Raw genomic sequence first — 24,107 nt, forward strand, 5'->3', positions numbered from 1 at the left:
GGCTGTGCACTCTGCATAAAGAAACTGACCTCTGTTGTTTGCTGGTACCTGCACTTGAACAGGGGAGGAAAAAAAAAATATCAAAACACGACCGACATGTTTTTGAAAACTGTACCATTTATTAAAGTGCAACCTGGGGGCATGGTCTTACAGCAGTGTCCCAGTGGTAGAGGGAAAAATGCATATACCCCTTCACTTAAACTGATTCTAGAACAACGAAGCTGGAAATAACTTTCTCTTAAAGGTGGAAACACTTTTATTAACCAAATGGCACAAGAAGCTTTAGGTAGCTTTCCCCAAGAGAGCTGCACTTGCATATTAAAAGGAATAGTATGACCAGTTCCTGGGGCAGGGGCTGCCCTCAGCCCAGGCTCGATCTTTTCCCCCAGCTCAGTCTCTCAGGAACAGGACCTGCACTCCCTGCTGCCAGCCAGCAGAAGCCTGGTGGAAGACCAGACGTACACATGGAGTCCGTCCCATTAGACTTTGCTACTTAACCCGAGTGGGTTTTAGCTCTACACTTGAATAAAAGCTTATAATGCAAGATAAAAATGGGGAGAGACCCCCTAAAGGTATAGCAATAAGATGCATCCTCTGCAGCTTGTTCTGTCCAACTCAATAGTGTTCCTTGCCTCCCCTGCAGATACTGCAGGGAGATCAAAAGCAGCTTCCACTGGAAGCTAACTGCAGCTCCCCCTCTCCTACAGCATACCATAGACTTCTACCCAGGAGGAAGCAAGTCAGCCTACCTAAGAGACTGAAAAAAGTGACCAAGTCATTTAACACAGGAGGTGAAGCTGAGCAATGTGTTCTGGTTCCCCTGGCTGTATTGGTAATGTTGCAGCTGCCCCCTTCCAAGCTGGTGCAGCTCTTGTTCTCCAGCCATGAGCACAAGCAGCTGCAGAGCCTTTGCATAAAGCGAGCGCTGTACATCCTGCTCCATAGGGGCCTGAGCTTGGAGGACCAGAGTGACTGCTGGTGGATTACATGTGACCCCCTCCCACCCTGTTTGTTTGTTGTTATTTTTATGGCAATACATAGCTTGCACTTTGAAGCACAGCACAGATGCACACAGTCAAAGCGCTGCTGCTCTTGTAGCCTCCTAGTACTGAAGTGAAGCAGACTGAGCCAAACGAGTTATGCACAGCTTCTGCCTTCAATAGGTACAGGCAGTAAAGCGCCTCACTGCTCCGTGCTTCACTGGGAAACACATTCTCCTGTCTGTGACCTACTGGAGTAGAAAACATACAAGACAAGTCAGCTTTCAGTATGTTTTGTGCCTAAAATGAGACATTCTGTGGAGGACCTGGGCTCCGTGTACCCATGGTGGGTGGGGTGAGTGCTCACTCCTCCCCTCCTCCCAAACATTCACAGCTAAACAATCTAGGAATTACATTCTTAGAGACACATTTTAAAGCATGCGCTCGTTCTGGTTCAGTGAAGGAACGACTGTGCTGCCAGAAGCATGTTGATTTCTGCCTGATAGTAACACCTGCCTTAGCAGGGCTTTGCTAGGACTGCCATACCCCTGTGGGTTCAAGGAAGGAAAGCTTTATGACCTCAATTATTTTGTTGACTACACCATTACAAGGAAAGGAAAGACTAAACTTTTTCAAACTAACTAACTTTAACACTTTTCTTTTCCAGTTGTGACCATTAGAAAGCATTGATTAATTTAAAAACACAGTCCAAATTGTCAGCCTAGTTGAGTTCAGAGCTACGTAAAAAGGAAACAGGATTCTGGCAACAGACCTTGCCCTGTGCAAAAGCATTCAGCACTACAGCTTTCACCCCCAGAGCACAGCCCCAGGCAAGACAACAGGCAGAAAGGTTAGGAAAGAAGGAGCCAGCTGCCAGTACCACAGCATCCTGAAGTTAAGCTGCTGCTGTCCAAACCCTGATGCAATACAGAAAAGACCACACTTCCACTGCTAGGAGCTGCTGCTCAGACCTGGAGCAGGCAGATGCTTAAGGACTGACATCTGACCAGTCAGAAGCCTGCAGCCTGGGTTGCTTTGCCATCTCTGGCTTGCTTCATCACGAGATTAGACCTAGTATTTTAGGCACCAGCTACCTTCAGTATTCTGGGCAGCCAAGTTATTTATCTCCTACTCACCCTATTCTGATTTCAACTGAGCCAAGCAGCTGGCTCTGCTGTATCATGCTATGGACCAGCAGCCTGGATCCCCTCACCATGCTCCCACACGGCATATGGCTGCAACAGGAGGGTGGGTTGGGCTGCTCTACAACACTGGGACTCCAGGTTTCAGTTCTTGTTCCAGGTTTGTTTTCTGAAAGAAAAAAAAGACCTTTCCCAGTTCCCAGCCCCAGCGCCCAGGTGAGCAGAGCCTAGAGTTAAGCACAGCTGGAAGTTAAGCTTCACCTCATCTCTAAAGCCGTTTTCCTGACAGCTCCTTATTTAGTATGCTACCCACTGTAGTGCCCTATGTGTTTAGTTCAGGCTGTAGCTTCCGACCCAGGTCTCTCAGCTGTGCACAGAGGCATGCAGAATGCAGCGTTCCACACATTTTGCAGGTCCAGCCCTTTTTTTTTATCATCTCAGCTTGCAGGTGTGCTGCAGACAAGGATAAGGTGAAGAAGAAATGGGTCTAAGGTAGATACTTTGTTAAGGTACAGGCCACTCAAGGACATATTGAGGCACTTTTGGGAAGGGAGTAAGTAACACAAGTGAGAATAATTCCAGATGCTTTTTTTTTTTTTTTTTAAATAAATAGATAGTCCACTGCCTTGCCTTTGCCTGCTGCAAGAGATCTACTGAACAGAGGTTGCCTCACCCACTTCAAGGTAATCAGACCAGGCTGATTAAAATTAAGGATTACTTCAGAGTGCTTGAAGATAGGAGAAAACCTCTCCGTTCCCTAATTCACACCTGCAGTAGTGCAAGGAGCCCAGCCCCCAGCTCAATAAGAACACTGTTGCTAAGGCTACACAACCTTCTGGTGGCTTCCCCAGGGCCTGCTCCAGTGCTGACCAAGCACAACAGGCTCAGCACTCAAGTCTGTAAGCGACCCTGCCAGCTAATGGAGTGTTCCTGGAGGGAAAGAGGACACACGGCAGACTTTCTGTCTAAACATGCGTTTAGGTTACAGGGAATGGGGAAGAAGAAGGTACAAATTCTTTTTGAATTGTCAGATATTTCTCTAAGGCCCTAAAGATGGGAAGTATGTAAAGAAGGGACCAAGCAACCAAAATGCAGCTGGCGCTCCACTAAATGCTGCAAAATACCCCACACTCAGGCCTTTCACCCCACTCTGAAAACGCTTTAAAAAAATCCCCAAAGCATTTGTCTTCCTTACTTCTGCTGCTGCTATATAAGAGAGAAGACACTTCTTATTTAATGCTCCATTGGGCCCTTTGTGTAAGAAATGTTTCCCTGGCAGACGTATTGTCATCTGCCCTGCACCCACCTCCTGCACTACTAGCAATATAACCACCTAAAGAGAAGAGCCAAAGAATGACTTTATCCCTCATGCGCACACAAGTTATCCAGCATATCCAAAACATCCATCTCTGCTTCAGAGCAGATCCAGGGACACAACCCACTGAGTGGCTGCAGATGGGGCATCTTCCCCCATGTCAATGCCTCGCCTTCAGAAAGGAGAGGATGCAGCTGGGGTTAAAGCAGCCCCATGCCCACAAGAACAGCAGGGACACAGCAGCCATCAGCAAAGCAGCAGGAGAGGGGAACCCCATCCCAGCCTGTGGGACCTCAAAGCAGGCCCTGCCACAAGGCAATTAGCAACTGCCCTCACCTATTGCATCATTCATCCATGAACACTGCTGGATGTGAAATGAAGCAAAACTCTATATGTTCTTACATGTCAGAAGGAGCACACAAAGCCAATTCCATTTTGCAATATAGTTTATGTTTTGGGTTTTGTTGTTGGTGGTGCTTTTTGGTTTATTTAAGGCCAGCTTGCTCCCTTTTAAACAGAGAAAAGCCATCTCTGACCCACACACTGCTGATCCACAGCACCTGAGCTGGGGCTCCCCTCCTAGCACGGGTACACACGTTACAGTCCTTCCTTTCAGCATTCGAAGTCACACAAATCCAAACCTGAGAAGTTTTCTACAAAATCCATTCTCAAAAAACCTTAAACAAAGAATTCCCCAGACTCTGCCAGCTTCCTACTGACTTACCAGCATGAATGGGATAGGGATGGGACCAACAATAAGCTGAAACAGAATGTGCTAAAAATCTCTGGATTCTCAGATCACTTAAGAAACAGGCTCATTGCAGGAAATACTCTAGGTAAGGTTGTTTAGAGATAAAGTACCTTGTCGTTGTGCTTTATGAAGAGTAAGCTCACCGCAAGCTCACATTTTGATTTTTACATTATCCCGAGTCCCCTTTCCCCTATCTCCACCTGCTCTAAGCCACAGTGCCAGCATCAGCCCTCAGAGATGCATCACTATTTCTGCCTGGACAATCTGTGACCTTACGCATAGAGCTGCAGTACAGAGCAGGAGGGACACAAGCACGCTCCAAAAGGAAAGCTTGTGGCCAGCTCTGTTGGTACAGCAGTGCCTTCAAGGCTTCTCCTTGCACACACCTGAAGCACTGTGTCTGCAGGAAGAGGGATTTACTTTTTCCACAGTTAAATTCTCATCATTTGTGAACCTGCAAACGTCACCCAACTGTTACACATTCAGAGTCGCAAAAGAAATTGCACTGCACAACACTCCAGGTCAGCTTGGGAACGGGCAAATAGGGAAAGGTTTTTAATGCTGTTTTGCTTAGTGACCAGAATCCATTGCTTTGTATACGTGGGATTCTGTCACCAAAACCACAGTAGGACTACATACCCCCTGTGCTTAACCTGTGAAAGACAATACAGACTGCAGCATGACACAGGACAAAAGAGCACTGAACCTGCGAATCTCACAGGAGGCATCCGCCTTCCTTGCACACAGTTTTGCCACACCTTTGCTGAATACACTCTGGTATCCAAGTGCTTACCGAATGGCACCGTGTCCAGTGTAAGCTGTGCAACTCCACTATCTGAAGGGTGGCAGTGAGGTGGGCAGGAACACGGCAGATGGGTTCCCAGACCAGCCAAGCGCAGCGGCCCTCCCACCCTGCCCCACAGCAGCAGGTGCTGTGTGCACCTCTCCCTGCAGAACACGGGGTGCTCAGAGCGAGTACTGCTACAGAGAGGCAGCATCTGTATGGAGGCTTCAGAAACTGTTAAGGGCCAGAACGGGTGGGAGCGAAGAGGTAAGAATAAGCACTCTCCTGCTGGGGTTTAAGAGGAACCTGCGAGGTTACAAGGAGCAGTGCAGTACCTGAGAGGAAGCTGAGCTAGAAGGAGACCAGCCTCTCGCTGCAGGACTTGGGCTAGGAAGGGCTCGGGAAGCGCAGGGAAGTGACAGGACAGCACAGCTGCAGCAGCGGTCGCTTGGAGAAGCCAAAAAATCCAGGGGTTGGCAGCAGCTGGCTCTACCCTTCCCCAGGAATTCTCTGTTCCAGTTCCTCGAGTACGAGCACCCCGTTCCTCAGCACCTGCACTTAAGTTCTTACATTTGCAGAATTTATTATTGTGTTGTTTTTGTTTGTTTTTTTTTTTTTCTTTAAAAATACCCCTGTACTTTAATCAGGAAAAACCAGTCCCCGCCCCAATTCTACTAAAAACGTGATTGTCCATAGCTGGAGGCTTATTGAATGACCTCACCCCGTCACCATTACTCAAATGTCCAATTACACAGCAGGCAGCTCAACCTTTAGGTAACACAACTACAACAATTGGATTGCGCTCGCTTCTCTCTCCCCCTCCTCCTCCTCAAGAGAGCTCTTACTTTTTCCTAAGCGCCAGCGCTACTCCGACTGCCACAGCCAATATGGCTACCGCAGCAGCCCCACCGTACAGCAATATCGATTTCCCTTCTGGCAATAAGATAGGCTTCTCCTCTGCGGTGGAGGATTTCTCTTCTATTTCTTCCAAAGGGCCTTCTTTCCCCACTTTTTTTTCCCCTGGAAGCAGTATTTTCTCAGGTTCTGGTGCAGCCTTTTCTTCCGATGGGGTTAACTTTGGGACAGGTTTACTTAACACGGGGATCTCAGGTTCAACAAGCTCTTCGGCCACTTTTCCCTTCTCCTGTTTTGTACGACGCGCAGAGGGATGTGCTTTTTCTACAGCAACAATTTCAGCTTGAGGTTTTACTTCCTGTAAAGAAGCAGGGGGTTCTGGAAACGCTGCCTGCACGGTCTCTGCAGCGACTGCTGACACCACTGCTTCCTCAATCCCCTCTGGTATCTCTTCCTTCTCCACGTGAACGATGTCGGAGTTAGAAGAGTTGTTCTCGCTCCTTTCTTCAGCCCCACCGTTGCTATCCAGGCTCTTGACTTCTTCAGGATCCATGGCCACTTGCTGCCAGGACTCCGGCCCCAGGGAGACGGGCAGGCTCTCTGTGTGCCAGCTCTGGCTTGCTGACAGGGAGACAGGCAGGCTCTCTGACTGCCACGACGTGGTCACCGTCGGGGACTCTGGGGGGCTCACTTGGCCTGAGTTGTCACTGGTCAGAATGTAGATATCATTACTGTCCTCTGCGATGAGGCCGGGGTACTCCTCCTCTTCAGATTCCAAACTAAAGACCGTCCCCTATGAATGAAAAGGACACAACGTGTGAGCAATGATTTCAGCATTACGTGCCCTGTATGGGAAGAAAGAGGATGCCTGGAAATCTAACAAAGCTGACAGCAAAGTGAGAGAGCCTCTGGAGAAGCAGGATTCGTCTACCCTACATTTTGGAGGAGACTACAAAACCCAGCCAATGCAAGAGGGACACCCAGAGAACAGAACAACGAGCCATGGTGGGCTGCTGAGTTAGTACCACAGAAGAGATTTGTCTCAAGATGAAAATTACAAGTGGAAAAATACATTACGTGCAGAACAACCTACAATAGGTGTGATAACACAAACACAGAATCAGTAGCTAGGGGCTGAGAGGAACCCCAGAGTTTGTCTGTGAGGCCAGAAGCAAAGATTCGATTACCCCCTTGCTCCTAACAAAACCATTTGCCAGTTTGAGCATTTTGCCAGTTCCTACAGAACAGCAGCCCGGCCGGTACAAATTCTTTTCACAAGTATCAAGGTTTCCTGCACAGTCCCATCATAACATAAAGCACTGGAAAGAAAAAAAAAAAATTCCATTATTTTTTCTTCTCCCTGCCCCACTCCACAATCAAAAGGTGTCCCAAAGCACTCCAGGCAGTTGCCCCCCTCTTTTAAAGCCTTTCCGACACCTATGAATTTGGGTCTTGGTTCTGCTCGTCCTTTACCTATGGCACTGAGACACCTCTTTGGTTATCCACAACTTTTGTGTGGATCCAAGCAGTGATCTGACGAGGAACAGCTCCAAATTAAAAATAAACATACTGTTTATCCTGGTGAGTTGTTTTTAAACCCGATCAGTTTCCAGTTCAGTCTGCCAAGACGCTCCAGTGTGCAACTGAGGGTAGATGGAAGCCAGCAGCTGCTCTTGCTCACACTGATGCCAAAAAATGCTCTATCTATCCCAGTGCCCTGCTTCCAGAGTAGAAGGAAAATGCATTTCAGTCTTGGTAACTCCCAGTCATCACTCAGTTCCTAACACGCAAGGAATTCAGTGCCTACAAGTGAATGGTTTCTAACCTTCAGTGGGCATATCAGCAGAGCTGATAGCAGCGAGGCCAGAAGCAAAGCGCTCTCTCCCTGAGAAGCGTGAGGGGCCGGGCTCTGCCTGCACAGAGCCTCTGGAAGAGGGAAGGATCTCCACACCAACAGAACAAAACAGAACTAAACAGAGCATGCAGGCACAGGAGAGAAAGAGCAAACACTGTTCATCACTTGTACTAACTGAAGAGCAAATGAAGCAGGAATGGACTTCAGGCTAACGCACTCAAGTGGGACTTGAGAGATGTGGGGAACTCACGGGCAGTAACATTTTAATCTCTCATGGCATGAATTATCACCACATCAATAAACCTTGTGAAAAGGGGTCAGCATACCTCAGAGTGAGCATAGGAGTGAGGTTTCTCTACTCATTCCCCAGCAACACCCTGCCGTGTTACCAAATTCAATGGTCTCATTTCCGGACCCTTCAGTACAACAGTGCCATCCTGTACTACAGCCTGCACTGAGAACATAAAGACTTCACAATGTATCTTGGCAGGGACAGGATCTGAATCTCATCTTCTCGGCCCACGGACTTTTGGAAGATAATTATGCACTAAAAGAAGAAATTGGCAGAACACTAAAGGAACTTATCTTCATAAATTCCTTTAAATTGCTTGGGTACATATATGGATCAGCTGGATCAGTGACAGGTTCAGAAACTCTGCAAAGAAATGATACACATAAATCTTCAGGAGGAAGGCTGAAAGTGATCATGTCCTTCACTAAGTAGTTAAAAGGTGGAGGCAAAGTCTCGATTCAGAAGGATATATAAAGCAATAAAGCATTACATTCATAAAGTGGTCAGACACCCCATATACACCAACAAATCCAAAGCAAGTTCTCTTCTATCAGCACTGACTGAAAACTCAAGACTTCGGTACCCTCTCAAAAGTTGTGCTTCACTATGAAACCCATTTTTTTTCCAAATGCACTGCACACCATTAAACCAAAACACAGTTCTGTCACTGAAGAAGAAGCAAGCAGCATTGTAATGTAAGGGCAATGAAAGAGAAGACCCAAGAAGTGGGAGTAAATGCAGAGGCTACAGAGCCTGAATGCTGCAGGTGAGAGCCGCAATGAGGTCATTCTTCACGGGGCACCCACAAATGGTTTGCCAAAGATAAACAAATAGCACAGAGTACCATCACAGCAACCATGTGGACCTGCAGCTCCCCCAGACCAAGCAAAATACCTTAGCTCAGCGTGATATGATTGCTGGAAGCAATGCTGACGTGTAAGGATGAGGCATTAGTTATTCCCGAGTTGGGGTGATTTTTAAATGCCATATGATTTGCTGAAGCACTTTCAACTGGAGAGATATCATTCACAGAACACAGGTAAAATCTGTGCAAGTAACATGGGGTAACATGCTAAACTGTTTTGGAAAGGGTAAGGGAATGAAGAAGAGACAGCAAAGGGAGAACATGGGCATTGAAGCCTTCATTAATTCCTGTAGAAACCACACAACCACCTTGCCTTCATCAGAATGGATGGGCCTAAGAGGCTCATGCTTTACTGGAAAGGACGTGATCAGCGACTGCCTCCCCATAAATCAGAGCCTTATAAAGCCCAGGTGAGCCCTTTCTGCAGCAAGTTGTCGCAGACAACTTCACTTTCATGTCAATGCCTCGGGGACAGAACTCTCTAAGCCTGAAGAAACTGATTGCCCAACAGTGAAAACAAGGTGGAAAGCCAACGTATTGAGCATCAATGTGTAATTCCACTAGTTCACTAAACGTTTATGAAGTTTTAATTGGAGTCCAACAGTCCAACATTCTTTAGGATAGATGATTAATGTTTCTTAAGCTGAATTAAGAGTTAATTCAGCAAATTAAGAGGATAAAGCCAGGATTTACTGCTGATTTGGTTGGGGTTTGAATTTTTTTTGTGCGTGTGTGTTGTGTTTTTCTTTTAAAGCAGCAGCAATAAAAACAGAATGACATTCAGGACAGTTCTTTTGATTCATCTGCAGATGTGACCCAGAAGCAAAGCTCCAACAAACAGATTAATTCAGGACAGGATGGAACATTCGGAAGGATTTTTAATAACTTTGGCCTTATATAAGCCACACTGTTTTGATTTAATGGTTAAAAAAAAAAGTACATATGTCTTTCTTTATCTGCTTCATCTATTGTAAATGAAGGGATCATCTACTGCTCCAGACCAGAAAAATCCAAGTTCTGCTTTTTTAAATGATGGATGGGACACTTGTAAACTCAGAGTGCTTTTCCTCCAGCATTCTTACACAGAAGCCAGAGGACGTCCTTCACTGCACCACGCTGCACCACCACTCCTGATTCCAACTACTGCCACTTGAGGGAAGAGTTGGCACAAGTCATGGTAAGGGGAAGGAGAACCAGACAGTTCCCCTCTTCGCTTGAACATAAGCAGGATGGTCCACAGTACGTGCGGCAGCCTTGAGGAGAGGATAACCTTAGTTCTGTTGGGAACTGCAGACAGAAATTGAAGCTCCAGAAGCCAATCACTGTATGTGATCTATGGGGATCTAAGCAAGAGTCAGTAATCTGAACTTTGCTGAAAAGCAGTCTCAGCAGTGGATCCAGAACACTACCAACCGCTAACATATAGGCAGAACTTAGGAATTACTTAAAATCATATCTCGGTTTCAATTATGATTTCAAGACAGTAAACAGAAAAATAAAAAAAATCAAGACCTAGAAACTGATGCTCATGACAACAACAGTACTGTTTTTCATAGTCTTCTAATTAGTCTGTCATTAATTTCATACAAACTGATTTACTAAGGTAGTTATTTCTGCTATACAACAAAAACGATGCATAAGAAAAGAAAATCTTAATTACCTGAGTAATAATTTAAATCTCATTTATGTGAGGCTGTTTCTGGTGGAAACAAATTAAATTCTGATTGTCTCAAAGATATCAACTTTTTTTTTTCCCCTAGAAAAACAGTGTTATGTCTGTAAAGGAGGTGTTGTTAAAGAATGGAAAGAGATACCCATGAATGCACCTAACAGAGCACTTACTTCACTTTAGGGAAGACTTCAAAAGCCCAGCCTTGTAAGTCCACAAGAGCAAATGCATCTAAAATGACTGTTTCTAATTGCTGCAGAAGCTGCGACTAGAAATTACTAGCTGTGAGGAGATTAGGTGTTTAAGAACTGGAAACCAGAAAGACAAAATTAGATCCCCTAGATTATCATCAACTTGACCAGTATTACACCATTTCCTTCACATCACCTCCCCATAACTTTAAACAGAGATTTTACTTGTGTTTTAATATTCTGAAAAGCTTGACTGGTCTACAGTTTCAACAGCTGACTGTCTGCACAAGGAATGGTTTGGGTAGGCAAATCATTTGAAATTAAGCCTCAAAAACAAGGAAAAACACCCAGAAAAGCTGTAGAGCCAAGCAAGCCAGCAATATACCCCAAATCTTCATTTCATTCAGAACAGGAAAAAATTTTGTGCATAGGGGTCAGAGAGGAGTGCCACCTTGTGGGAGGAAAAAAAAAAAAAAAAAAGAAATCTATTCTGCCACTATGGTGCCTTTTCCCTGTTTTCTTTACAACTAGATGGACTGAGAGCAGCCCTGCAGAAAAGGACTTGGGTGTTCCAGCGGATGAAAAGCTGGACATGAAGCAGCAGTGTGCACCCACAGCCTGCAAGGCCAACTGTGTTCTGGGCTGCATCAACAGAGAGGTGGCAGCAGAGAGAAGGGAGGGGATCGTCCTCCTCAGCTCTGCCCTGTGAGGTCCCACCTGCAAAACTGCATCCGGGGGCCTCCAGCACAAAAATAAAGATGTGGAGCTGTTGGAGTGGGTCCAGAGGAGGGCCATGAGGATGCTTAGAACAGCTGCCCAGAGAGGGTGTGGTGCCCCATCCCTGGAGGCATTCAAAGCCAGGTTGGATGGGGCCCTGGGCAGCTGGAGCTGCTGGGTGGCAGCCCTGCCCACAGCAGGGGGTTGGGACTGGGTGATCTTTCAAGTCCTGTCCAACCCAAGCCATTCTGAGATTCTATGTAAATCCCCAAGAAAACCCCTTGCAGTACAGGAAAAAATGCTGTCAGGAAATGGAATGTTCCAGAACAGCAATATTTACTATGATAAAAATAATGCAAAACACTCAACATAGCTAGGAAGTTCCTCAGGCTGGAGTATTCACTTTACCTTGTAACATAATTTATCAAAGAGAAACGAGATGAGGCTCAGTGATTTTTTTCTTACACATCAGTGTCACAGCAGCAGTATAAGTAATAGGAAACCATCAGCTACATTTGTGCTTAAAAATCTAGCGTCTGAAAAACAGGAGGCAATGAATTATGAACTTGCCCACATCCTGGAATCCCAAGAGAGCTCCCTCTGATGAAATAAGCAAATTTCCCACAGTAACAAGTTTCACCAGAGCTGAGAGTATGAGCTCACAAACCTCAGGTCTAAAACGGTTCAAAAATAACAGCGGCATTAAAAGCCCCCGAGATGTTCATTCACTGTAGCATTCATCTTCATGAAACTTAAGGTAGGTGGAGACAAGAAGAACAGAGCAGAATACACAAACAGAACTGTATCAGACTTAAAACTTTCTATTAAAAGAATGGGGGGAAGGGGAAAAAAGAAGACAGTCAACTGTTCACCTGAACCAAATAAACCACACTGATATTATAGACACTACTTTCATCCCTTTAAGGACTGTTTTGGCTAGAACAGCCTGCAGAAATGATCCTATTACTTTCCCCTGTCCTCCAGCATAACCTCTACTACCTGCAGAGTGCCAATTCCAAAGCAACAGCTCATGAGGTTTTAATCTTAGCTGTGTATGCTGAAGCAAAATCAGTAATTCAGAGACGACTTCTTTAGACAGACTGATTTGAAGCTGCTGAAAGGAAAAAAGACAAGGAGATCTAGTTGCTCAGTCATTTGCCATTTAAGCTCCTTCTCTTTCAGCCACGGTGCCTAAAAAAATCTGTTCCTGTACTAAAGAAGTTACACATAAACAAAAGTGTATATTTCATTGCCATTTTCCAAGACAGAAATAAACTATAATTATTTTGAAAGGAAAATTCCTATATAAAACTTCTCTAATTAGATTGCCCTTTTTTGCATCTCTACCATGTTAAATTTTCTGCTCCTTCCTCCAGCGTAGAAGGTCTGTCTGTTTTTGCATTGTCATTCTCAAGGCAGACACCTGGACTGCTGCTCCAGTTGCACAAGCTGCCTGCCTCCTTTCCCTGGGATGACAAGTGCCTCTTTACCCTTGTCCAGACAGTTAACAGACTCCAGCACACAGATTATTCGATCAACAGCAGCAAAGAAAATGTCAAGAACAGCAGAAAATCCCAAATCAAAACACAGGAGAGAAAGAACGGCCCTTCTAAAGATAAGAAACTATTAACACTATGCACACTTCAAGGAAATTTATCATCTTCAACACATGCAATGGCTAGTCAAACTCAAATTCAGATCTGAACATCCTGAGACGGGAACACTGGGAGGGCAGAGACAATTTCAGCTATTGTCAAAAATACAAATAGCAGCCTCCCATTGAGAGAAGGTTACCAGCTGAGCCTGACCATGCACTCATTTCACATTTCAAACAACTGAAAAGCAGGTAGGCTTGTAACAGGAGAGCGAACCTGAGAAAAAGCACCTAGCTTCCAAGTAATCTTATGCCTTTTCTTCTTTATATACATCCTCAGATATATGAAATCTAGCCACTAAAAATCATAATATACACAGCTTGAGAAGAAATAAATTATTTGGAAGGAGGGATGGGAAAGGAAGAGGAAAAAAACCTTACCAACTGACTGGCCTTACTGTGCACTTTTGCAGGAGACCAAGAATTGCTTCTGATGCAGCAGCATTCAGTCCTGGAGAAGTCAGACAGAGGAAAAAGGGAGGGGAAGTAAGAGGAGGGAAAGGGAGGGGATAGGAGGAGATGGGAGGGGAGAGTGTGTACACTGCACGTCAGTCTGTTGAGCCCTAACATTGGTCTCTGGAAACAGAAGAATGAAATTACTGCCAAATCAAGCTGGGAATTGGTTTGTGGTGGTTCAAAATGATAAGGAAACTGGATTCTAGGAATCATTTGGGATCAAAACAGCATCAGAAGAAATGTCTATCCTCACACACAGCTATTCAGTGCACTTGAGATGCCAAACATGCTTTTGCTCCAAAGAGAGATCGTACATAAAGTCAAGCAGAGTAAAATGCTAGTGCTACAGCAAAACCCTTCCCTGCAGCTGGTGTAAAACAGAGAATGTCCAGAAGAAAGCAAGATTACATTGCTTTCCTACGGCCTTCTAAACACAGCTTGCAGCTAGCTGCAAATCTGTGAGACTGTAACCCAGATGGAGTAGTCATTTCAGCTCTTCATTCATCGACATCTATGTGACAGCTGCATCCAAACACAACACGCAGCACACTGAGGACAGGCAGCCCTTTTAGAAGACTTACACAACAGCCAGAATCATAATATCAGAATATCATACGCACTTCGAAGTGAAAATATGCCAGCCATTCTCCTACTAAGCAGTCATTACAACACAGTCCCACTCCTTTAATTTAACAATTAAGGGAATAAAAATTCTAGTGCCTGAAGGAAGAATGGGAAGGGAACACTCATTGCTCAACACGTCTCATCACTACATCTCTACATGACAGAGAAAAAAATAAATAAATCCAAAGGATACTTCTCACCTTAGAGGCTTTACAGCTGGCATCTCAGATTTCCCATTTCTCACAAGCCACGTTGATTTATTGAAATCTATTTCCCACCTATTGATTTTTTCAATCTTTATTCCCTTGAGCTAGCAATTTTGCTTCTCATAACTGTTGTTTATAGTCCTCGGTCAGATGCTTTCCTGGATGTACAACACTCCTGAGCCCACCAAATAGCTTGAAACCCTGTATGCAGGCAGAATCTCAGGAGCTCTTCAAGCTCTACAGCAGCAGCACTGTGTTATACAGCAAATGGATGATGCAACTCGAGTGTTCTGACTCTGCAGAACAGCAGCTTGGAAGGCAGACAGGCTCAGCTAGCCCCTGCTCTTCCCACTGACTACTTTTCTTCTGTCAAAGGTAGGCTTCACTCAAAAAACTGAGGAGGATCCCAAATTACATGGTGCCAAGGGATGCAAGAGAACCTGATCAGATTACAGACATTTTTCAATTCACCACTGAAAAACAGGCTCCCATAAAGCTCTCCTTTGCTCCACATCTACAAAACACTAGGTAGGCTGTTCTAGTATCTTTTCAGTTTCAAGCAAAATACCTGTCATACGTAAGAAATACATGTTTGAAGTAATGGAAAACCCAAATCTCTTACTGTCATAACACCATAATTCACCGGAGACTCCTGGGTTTATAAACTGCCTTTATGGCACTAGCAAAGTATAACTGACAGCTTGATCTGGCACACAGCACTCCTGTGGCAGATGCCTCTCTTATGAATTCAAAACACTTGCGTAACAGCTAACAGCCTGCCGTGCAGCTCCCCCCCAGCCCTGCTCAAAAACATGCATCTTCCACTCCCTGCCCTTCGCACGGACGTTCCCAGAATACAATCCCACAGATTCAGAACAAACTGAGAAGAACCTCACCCTATAGAAATGAACATTCTCCTTACAGGAAACAGAAGACAGTAAAACCATACATTCCCTTTCTGCAAGTAAAACTGCAAACAAGGTGGGCCTCAAGCCCCATGCCCACAGCAACTCACAAAGGGTTAGCATGGCCACGTTAATTCAGTTGGAAAGGATTTTCATCACCTTGCCTCTTTCCTCGCCTCTTCTGCTGTTTCAAAAATAGCTCTGGCTTGTTTGCTGCACCGCTTATGTCAGTCTGATTTTATGCCTGAGTGGATGTATACAGACAAGTTTGTAGCCCATTAAACGCAGACTACCCAGATCTGTACATACATGCATAGTCACACAAACACAAAGCACATCCCCCTCCCTCGGAGGCTATGCTGGAAAGCTGCTGCGTTCAGAGGCTTTGTGCTGTATTAAGTATGTTTATAGCAGGCCTCACATGGGGGCTAGAAAACAGATCACTACCTTCCTGAGATAAAAAACAAAACAAAACAAAACCACAAAGACAAAATAACACTACTACCCACTCCTCTTCAAGTTCATGTCTTAGTTTCAGCAGGGATGGAACTGTTTTCCTTAGAATGTCTGGTACGATGCTATATTTTGGTTCTAGGAGGAAAAACGATGTTGATAACACACTGATGTTTACAGTTGCTGCTAAGTAGTGCTGTAGAGAGCCAAGGCCATTCTCAGCAAAGGACCCAAGTTGTTCAGCTGACTGCAACTGGTCAAAGGGATATTCCACACCATGTGACGTCATGCAGAAGCAGTCTTGAAGGGGGTGAGGGTTCATCTCTCTCTCTCTCTCTCTCTCTCTCTCTCTCCCGCTGCTCAGGGGGTTAGCTGGGCATCAGTCAGGGGGTGGTGAGCAATTGCTTGTGCAACACTTGTTATATATATTCATACATATACATGCATATATATAAACATACATACACACACACATACATATTGTCATACATGTTATCATTTTCCTTCACTCCATCCTAGTAGATGGTTTTATCCCAACCTATGAGTTCCACCTTTTTTTTTCCCTGATCCTCTTCCCCACCCTACTGCGAAGGGGAAGGAGTAAGCAAAAGACTGTGTGATGCTCAGCCACCTGCCAGCTTAAACCACAACAGTCAAAAGTAAGTGCCTTCCCTGTGAGAAAAAGACTTTGAAATGGAAATGCATTTATCAGTGACTCAAGGTCATTTGGATGCATGCTGTTCGGTTTTTCTGTCCATTAAAGATAAACCCTCCACCCTCCCACCCCACCCCCAAGAGGTTTTGAACACTGTTAACCACAATTGCCAAGAAGTGAAAGCATTTAGGGAGGTACAGACATACAGAAATTCTGGAACTAACTACTCCTACAGAAAATTTCAGGTAGACTCATGAAATCTGAGGAGCAATTCAAATGAGATTTTTCCTACTAATGCTTTTTAATCACCGGGTTTTCCTGAAGAGCTTTATTTTTTTTAATAAATCAACTTGCATTTTCCTAATCCCAGATTAATTCCATTCAAATTTGGTATCCCTCCCAAGCCCAGTAATCTAAAGCTCAACCTCCTTTAGCAAAGCTCTGCTTTCAAGACACAGCTCAACAGCTGTGAGCTATCTGATGTATTTTAAATGTAACTTGCTCAGCAGGCCATGACTCTGGAACATTGGTTACCGTGAATCTAAAGATTTCTACAAGGAAATGCAACACAAAGAGATCTTGATTGTTCCTATGTAAAATTCAATCTATGTTAGCTACTTTGTCACTTATTATAAAAATAAATTTGTACCTCTTGGCATTTCTGTACTAAGTGCTCCCCAATTAGTTATCTGCTAAAAACCCTCTGAAATTTAAAAGGAAGAAAAAAGCAGACCATTTGCAGCAGTCACTGTAGCATGCAGACAAGATTAAAAAGATGATGCTCTCAGGCACGGTATCTCTTTTGCTAAGAGTATCTGCATGTAAACGCAATTCTGTATATTAACAGGAAAGAGCATTCAAACAAAAGCTCAACCATGTGGCAGTGTATTAGCATCTCGACACGCACTGTATGGAAACTATGATTTCACTTCTGAGGACATTTTCTGTATCAACAGCAATTTAACAAACCAGACATGCAAAGAACAGGAACAAACTGCCTGCGGAAATTGTGACATCCAATCACACAGATCTTTAATGTGAATAGAAGCAACGAATGGGTAAAAGTCAGTTCTGCCTTAGGGTAGAGGGGTGAAATACATTACTGCCTGAGAGACCCCTTTCCAACTGCATGAACAATATGGTTCTAACCTCTTGCCTTTTTTTTTTTTTTTTTTTTTTTTTCCTGAGGCATCCTCTCACAGATTTATTTCCATCAACTCCTTTTAGCTTTCAATGCTAGCACCATGCTTAGAAATAAGCTTTGAATAAAACATGGAAATTCAACTTTATCTTCTTACCCAACCTCCTTGTTGAATGATATAGTCTGCAGAATAGTCTTCTAGATACGTCACTCCAAAGTTCACAAGTGCACTCAGTGGTTCCTGGCCTCTTCTGGTTAATTCCATCAGAAATTGCTGTAGCAGAACCAGGGGCACCAAGACCTTCAAAAAAACAAGAATTACAAAAAAATTCAAAGAACATTAAGACTCCTGAGGCAGGTAAAACAGAATAACTTACGTGACCTATGGAAATGGTCTGAATTTGGAAGTTCAAAGTTATCAGGGGAATATACACGTCATTTTTGTGAAGACAAGATGCACAAATACAATACAAAACAGTAGGAAAGGAGCACTTAAATCTGATAAAGCAAAACATCACGGTGTAATTTGACAGTTTCACAGAAGAGGACTGCAGTGGCTTCCTGAGTACCATGTTTCCACAACACAAGATTCAAGTAAAAAGAAGCAAGAATAGGTCCAGAACTTCCAACATCAGAAGAGACAAAAAGCAATGCTATTGTTTAAAATGCTATACATCCAAACTGTTTTCAAATGGCAAACTCATACTCATTCTTTCATAGATGCATTGCATTGGACAGTCTTTTTAGAAGTTTACATTTGGTTTTCAGACAGGATGTAACTGAATAACTTGGGCTCAAACAGCTATAGGACAAATGGAGTTACATCAAGCTGACAGACAGACTCTATGATGCTCAACATTGGCAAGCACTGGATTCTGAATCTGGAAGGGGGCAATCCTAGCTGTATGTAAAGAGTAAGGGACAAGAGGCAGGAGAGCAGCCCCACAGACTGTGCTCTCTGGCCAACGGCAAGTTGAACTTGAGTTAGCAATGTGCCCTGACAGCTATGAAAGTCAACCATACCGTGGGGTGCATCAGGCCCAGCACTGCCACCAGGCAAGGGAAGGGTTGTCCTGCTCTGCGGCCTCACCTTGAGCACTGGGTGCAGTCTGGGGTTATGAAAATGGGGAAGGGTCTGCAGAGCAAGATGTGTGAAGAGTGGCTGAGGCCTCTTGGTTTGCTCAGCACAGAGAGAGGAGCTGAGGGGAGGCCTGATGGCCTGCAGCTCCTCACAGGGAGCGGAGGGCAGCGCTGAGCTCTGCTCTGTGTGACAGCGACAGGGCCGAGGGAACGGCATGGAGCTGTCAGGGGAGGGCAGCTGGGGGTCAGGGACAGAGTCTGCAGCACAGGGAGGTGGGCATGGAACGGGCTGCCCAGGGCAGTGGGCACAGCCCCAAGTGCCACAGTTCAAGGAGCCTTTGGACACTGCTCTCAGATACAGGGTTTGGATTTTGTGTGGTGCTGTGTTGGAGCCAGGAGTTGGACCCAACGATCCTTACGGGTCCCTTCAAACTTAGGGTATTCTACAGTTTTATAAACTCCTCACAGCAGAATAAGATTGCAAGCCTAGTTCAAGTGATAAATACACAGCCCTCTCTACACTGAACTCCCTCTTCTATGCCAAATTTACTTTGTACAGAAATCCTTGCCTTTCTTCCTATCCCTTCTTCTCCTTTCAACCTTTTTTTGTGTTTAACAGAACGCACAGCCTTAACTCAAATGTGAATTCCTCTAGAAAATGCACTAATTCACCTCCTTAAAATAACATAGTCTTAGATTCTTCCTTCTGAAATTATGTTGTTGTTTGCCTTAACAACATGCAGTTGAACTTTTAAACTCTACATTTATTCTTCATGCGAGTGGCCCTCTGGGCAAAGTTTATGTAGCACTTTGCCAAGTTCAGGAAAAACTGGTATGAACTGAAGCCATTAGCATCCGAGAAAGCTTTATTACCATACAAGAGAAAGTATACTAATTTTACTGCATCTAGTTTGTGACAACTGCATTGTACTTCTATTCTCTGTAACTGCTGAAGAGGATCATTAGAACGCTGCAAATCAGAACGTTGTTTTCTGCCCACACAAGGTAGATCCAGGTTAATACGTTTGCTCAGATTGAACTCCAAATGCCCCTTCCTTCTCCAGTCTCCTCTTTCAGCCTGATCTTCTTTTGTGTAAATATCTTCCATTACTATTCCCAGAAATCACACTTTGGGAACCAAAGCTGGAGGAAGAAGCACAAGAAGAGTGGGCACTTGGCTGGATTTGACATTTGTACTAAATCCATGGTGGAGTCACATTCAGATGGATCCCTAAAAATAGATAAGGTATTAAAAATGCTTGTAATCTGATAAATTTAAGACATTCCAATTGATTAAAAATAGAGGGAGTTCAATACTACAGAGGACAGGTAATATTATTGTTCTGGGAAAAATAGTTAACGCTTCATTCATTTAACTAGAAATGAGATGGTACTTGAATTTTAGAAGCTTTGTGGTTTCTTAGCTTTGGTTTTTTGTTTTTTTTTTTGTTGTTGTTTTTTTTTAGTTTCTTGTAATTAATCTTGAACCAGAGGCAGAAAAAGCTGCAGGCTTACAGCTATGTGAATAAGCATAAGCCTAAGGAGCAGGTCAAGGTAAGGTAAGCATCAGAGGAAACTTCAGTCTTCTTGGCTTAAAGAAAAGAAAACATGCTATCAGAACTAGGTAAGCTTTGGATGCATCCACTTAATTCTACAACTGCATGAAGATTTTAATTTCAAAATATTTGGCATTTACTTTAAGCTGAAGGGGAAAGAAACAAAGGCAAAAAAGAAAAAGAGGCTGCTTAGGAAATGAAGAGAGTTCAAACTACTGCTTTCTTCCTTTGCCAACTTAAATATCGAATCTACCCATTCCTCCCAAATTTAGAGTCCTTTGTAGGCCTTTACAGCTAAGGACCAAATTCAAACACTGATATTCAGTTTTGTGCAGACTGACACACACACAGTTTTTTCTTTCCCACTGAGATTACTGACACTTCTATCTTAGAGATCAGCAGTAGTGCAACCAGGTTTGCAAATTAATCAGGTTCACAGTACTCCCACTAAGGCTAACTGCAGCTTTTTGTACTTAACAGTAGCTATGTGAATAGTGATAAGTTTTAAACCAGACCACAGATAAAATGGACCCTTAACAGTTCAAAGCAATTGCAATTCACTCCACCAGTGCACATAGGAAAGAGTAGTAGAGGCTATTTATACTGTGACTGCAGAAATACAAAGACAAAATCAAGCAGAGCAAACCAGCAAACAGTTGGCAGGAGAAAACTTCTGGGGAATCATTAAGAAAAAAAAGTTACTATCAGAAGATTTCTGATTGTGTAAATGAAAAATTTCTGCCAATTACACTTTTGTAATCCCTCACTACAGTACATGTCTGCAAAACAAAAATTAAATAGTACAATATGCCAAGAAGATTTTGAGAAGTTGCATCAAAGGTAATTGCCATTTCACAGAATCACAGAATTGTAGGGGTTGGAAGGGACCTCCAGAGATCATTGAGTCCAACTCCCATTTCCATGCATCTTCTGACTATTTCAACAGAAAAATTCACCTTATTGTTTACAAAATTAGTTCTTACTAATTAATGGGAATCAAAGGTTAATAAAACAACGTCAGTAAGATGCTAACCTACCTACTACCTCAGCTGACTCATCACCCTTTTATCTGATGCACACCAGTGGAATTTTATTATTTTTTTTTTGAGTATTTACATACTGTTCAATATTAAGCATAGCATCAAAACCTCAACAGTGCAGTGTTTCACTATGAGATTTCAAAATACATTTATTACAGAAACACAAATCCCTCTAAAGTTGGTGTGGTATTAGCTTGGTTTTATTTTAAAGAGAGCCTCATCCTTTTCTTTACAGAATCCATCACTGTATCTGTTATTTCCACATTGCAGTTTCTGAGAAACACATGAAGTATTTTTATTTTTTTTCCTCCTGAAATTCTATTACTGAGAACCAGTGCTTCAAATTTCTACAGGTAAACTTTGCTTCTGTGGGATGTCAGTGGATGAACAGATGTTCCTACGCATATGTTTACCCAGCAATATTTTCTTATTGAGATGAATGCTCACATTTTAGTGACTGAAAATATTCCTTCACGTGACAAGCCCTTGTAAATTAATCGCAACCCTTCAGCAGTTCAGACATACCACTGCTCTCTGGAAAAGGCCCACATTTTTAAATGGTAAAAATAACAGCTACATCTCAAAGCATCTTCTTTATGTTCTTGAGTAACAAACAGGTTCGGTGAAAATCAGCATGATGAAAAATGACTCCTTCCCAACTGTAAATGAGGCAGATCAAGCCTTTGTTCACATTCAACTTGCAACTAACCTAACATCACTATTTTAATGCAATACCTACCCAGAAGCACATGCTTACCTTATGCTGTGCCTCACATACACATAACATCAGGTAAGATTAGCAAGGACTGCTTTGGATCTGCCTTGTGCCACAGAGATACTGTGCTGTTAGGGGACTGGTGTGACTCTCTGAGCACATCACAGTCAATACATTAAATAGGAGGAGTCTTTTTACATAAACACATATAATGAAAGATACCTATACACACACATGCACAAATAAACACAAGATCTGATAACAAGTGAAATCACAGCAGAAAATCAGTTAATTCTAACTTAGGTTCCTCACCAAGTCCAAGTTGCTTCAAGGGGCCATACAATTTTCTTTTTGACAGCAAAGAGTCAGAAATTTAAAGTGTGATTCTCAGCTGTAGGTTACAAAAAGCACAGACATCTTGGTACATCACAGATGTACCACCCAGAAGTCTATCTGTGGGAAAACCCTTCTAGATTTTTAACCCTTTCTCATCTGCCACAACTACTGTGTTTTCAGTTTCTGCTCCAACCAAGCAATTAAAGGATATGTAATATCCAGGAGCATGTAACAGGGAATGATGAAAAGTTTTTCTGCATCACTCTTAGCAAATTGACAAAAACTAGTTCAACAGGAGATACACCTTTATGTAAAACCTGAAGAAGTGTTAGGAAACTATCCATAAGTAACTTTTCTAACAGGAGAACTGTGTGTCTTGCTTCCTCCCTCTCATCTTTTTCACTATTAAATACTATCAACTTATTAATTTGTATTTCCCCTCTTAATGCAGTCATGCCAAGGACTTTCTTCACTGCTTCCCACACTCTTCTTACAGATATTTTCTTACAGAAAAAATATATCAGTAAATTTTCAAGAGCGGACAAGTCTTCTGGTAGTCAGTTTAAATGCATATTCTTCAGATCTTCACAGACCCAAGGCCAGCACCACTTCATTTTCCTGCTACACATGCCTGCTAATTAGACCTAACACTACATGTCTATTTCTTGCTACTTTTATTATTTTTTCTAACAGCTTCTTCTTTAGATTGAGAATTAAGTTACATTAAAGTTGGAGGAAAGGTACTTAGATCTTTTCTGTTATAAAACATGGCTCTACTTAAGACAGTAAAGGAATTTAAAAGGAAATGAAACCAAAGAAACATATTCCATCTCCTCAAAACAAGTATTATTAAAGGAACTGCTAAACATTCCTGAAGCATCAAGCTACCACAGAAACAATATAAACAGATGCTGTACTATTACACAAAATTTCCACTCAGGTTTGCTTGTGGACTGCAACAAATGTTACAGGTAAGTAAAGATGATGATAAAGAAACCTTCTGGCTAATCCTCTCCATCAAAAGCTGACACAGAACAAAAGCTGTCTTCAAGAACACATGTTGCACAAATGCAACAGCAACACAGGTTGAATCATAAATCTCCAAATCAACCCATCCAGGGCTACAGTTGCAAGAGGAGATGTAGTAGGGAAACAAACAAAGTTCTGTCCACTCCCTCCATCAAGTGGAAAGTAAAAGGTACTTATCTTAAAGCACCTCCTTGAGAACCAGATTTCATGGTTACTTTCACTAAAATGTTATGAATCATAACACAACAACCTGAAAGCAAGCACAGCAATTATAACTGCCATAGCCATGGGCTTGAACTTGTCAAGCAACATTAACAAACTGCTTTAAAAGTGCCCACACTCTTTCTTAGATGAGCAGTTTCTGAAATAAGCAGTGGAATCTAGTTAAGGAAATGAAATTTTAAATCAGATTTCTTGCTCTATTTTAACTCTGAGACTAAGTTTTAACATTCATTTGTCATTAAGTTTGCAAATAGTTATTTCATTACTTTTCTGATGCACACTGAACCTTTCAGAAAATAACTAATTATGAATTGGAATGATTAATGAAAGACGAATTCTACTCATTCTACTTTCAAGCTACCACAAGGCAGTTTGCTTACAGATCTTCACGTTCTAAAGAAAGTAAAAAAGTGTGTCATTTGAGACAACTACTCCTGAAACCAGGTATGCACACACTCTCCTTACATATTATGAACAATTGAAACACTGTGAGGATGCTAGCAATTTTATTTTGAGCCTGAGTTGGAAGCAAAGAGTTGGTAGACAAATATTATGAAAATGATCTCATTGTCTCAGATCACATTTGAAACTGCTAGAACAATAAACATATATTGGGAAA

At 43.0% G+C, this 24,107-nt stretch overlaps 1 protein-coding gene across 2 annotated transcripts in view; it reads right to left on the reverse strand.

Annotated features, from left to right (window-relative positions):
* Positions 1-97: 97 nt before the first annotated feature.
* The window catches only part of BCL2L13 (BCL2 like 13), a 42,244-nt gene continuing 18,234 nt past the window's right edge, over positions 98-24,107 (reverse strand). For both annotated transcript variants that reach the window (XM_052668186.1, XM_052668187.1), the window contains exons 6-7: positions 17,668-17,811; positions 98-6,620 (exon numbers count right to left, since the gene is read on the reverse strand). In XM_052668186.1, the coding sequence (XP_052524146.1) occupies positions 5,814-6,620; positions 17,668-17,811 (951 nt within the window). In that variant the 3' untranslated portion in view covers positions 98-5,813. The remainder of the gene's footprint in view (positions 6,621-17,667; positions 17,812-24,107) is intronic.

Source organism: Tympanuchus pallidicinctus, unplaced genomic scaffold (assembly GCF_026119805.1).
Source record: "Tympanuchus pallidicinctus isolate F22 unplaced genomic scaffold, pur_lepc_1.0 scaffold8, whole genome shotgun sequence".
Lineage (NCBI taxonomy): Eukaryota > Metazoa > Chordata > Aves > Galliformes > Phasianidae > Tympanuchus > Tympanuchus pallidicinctus.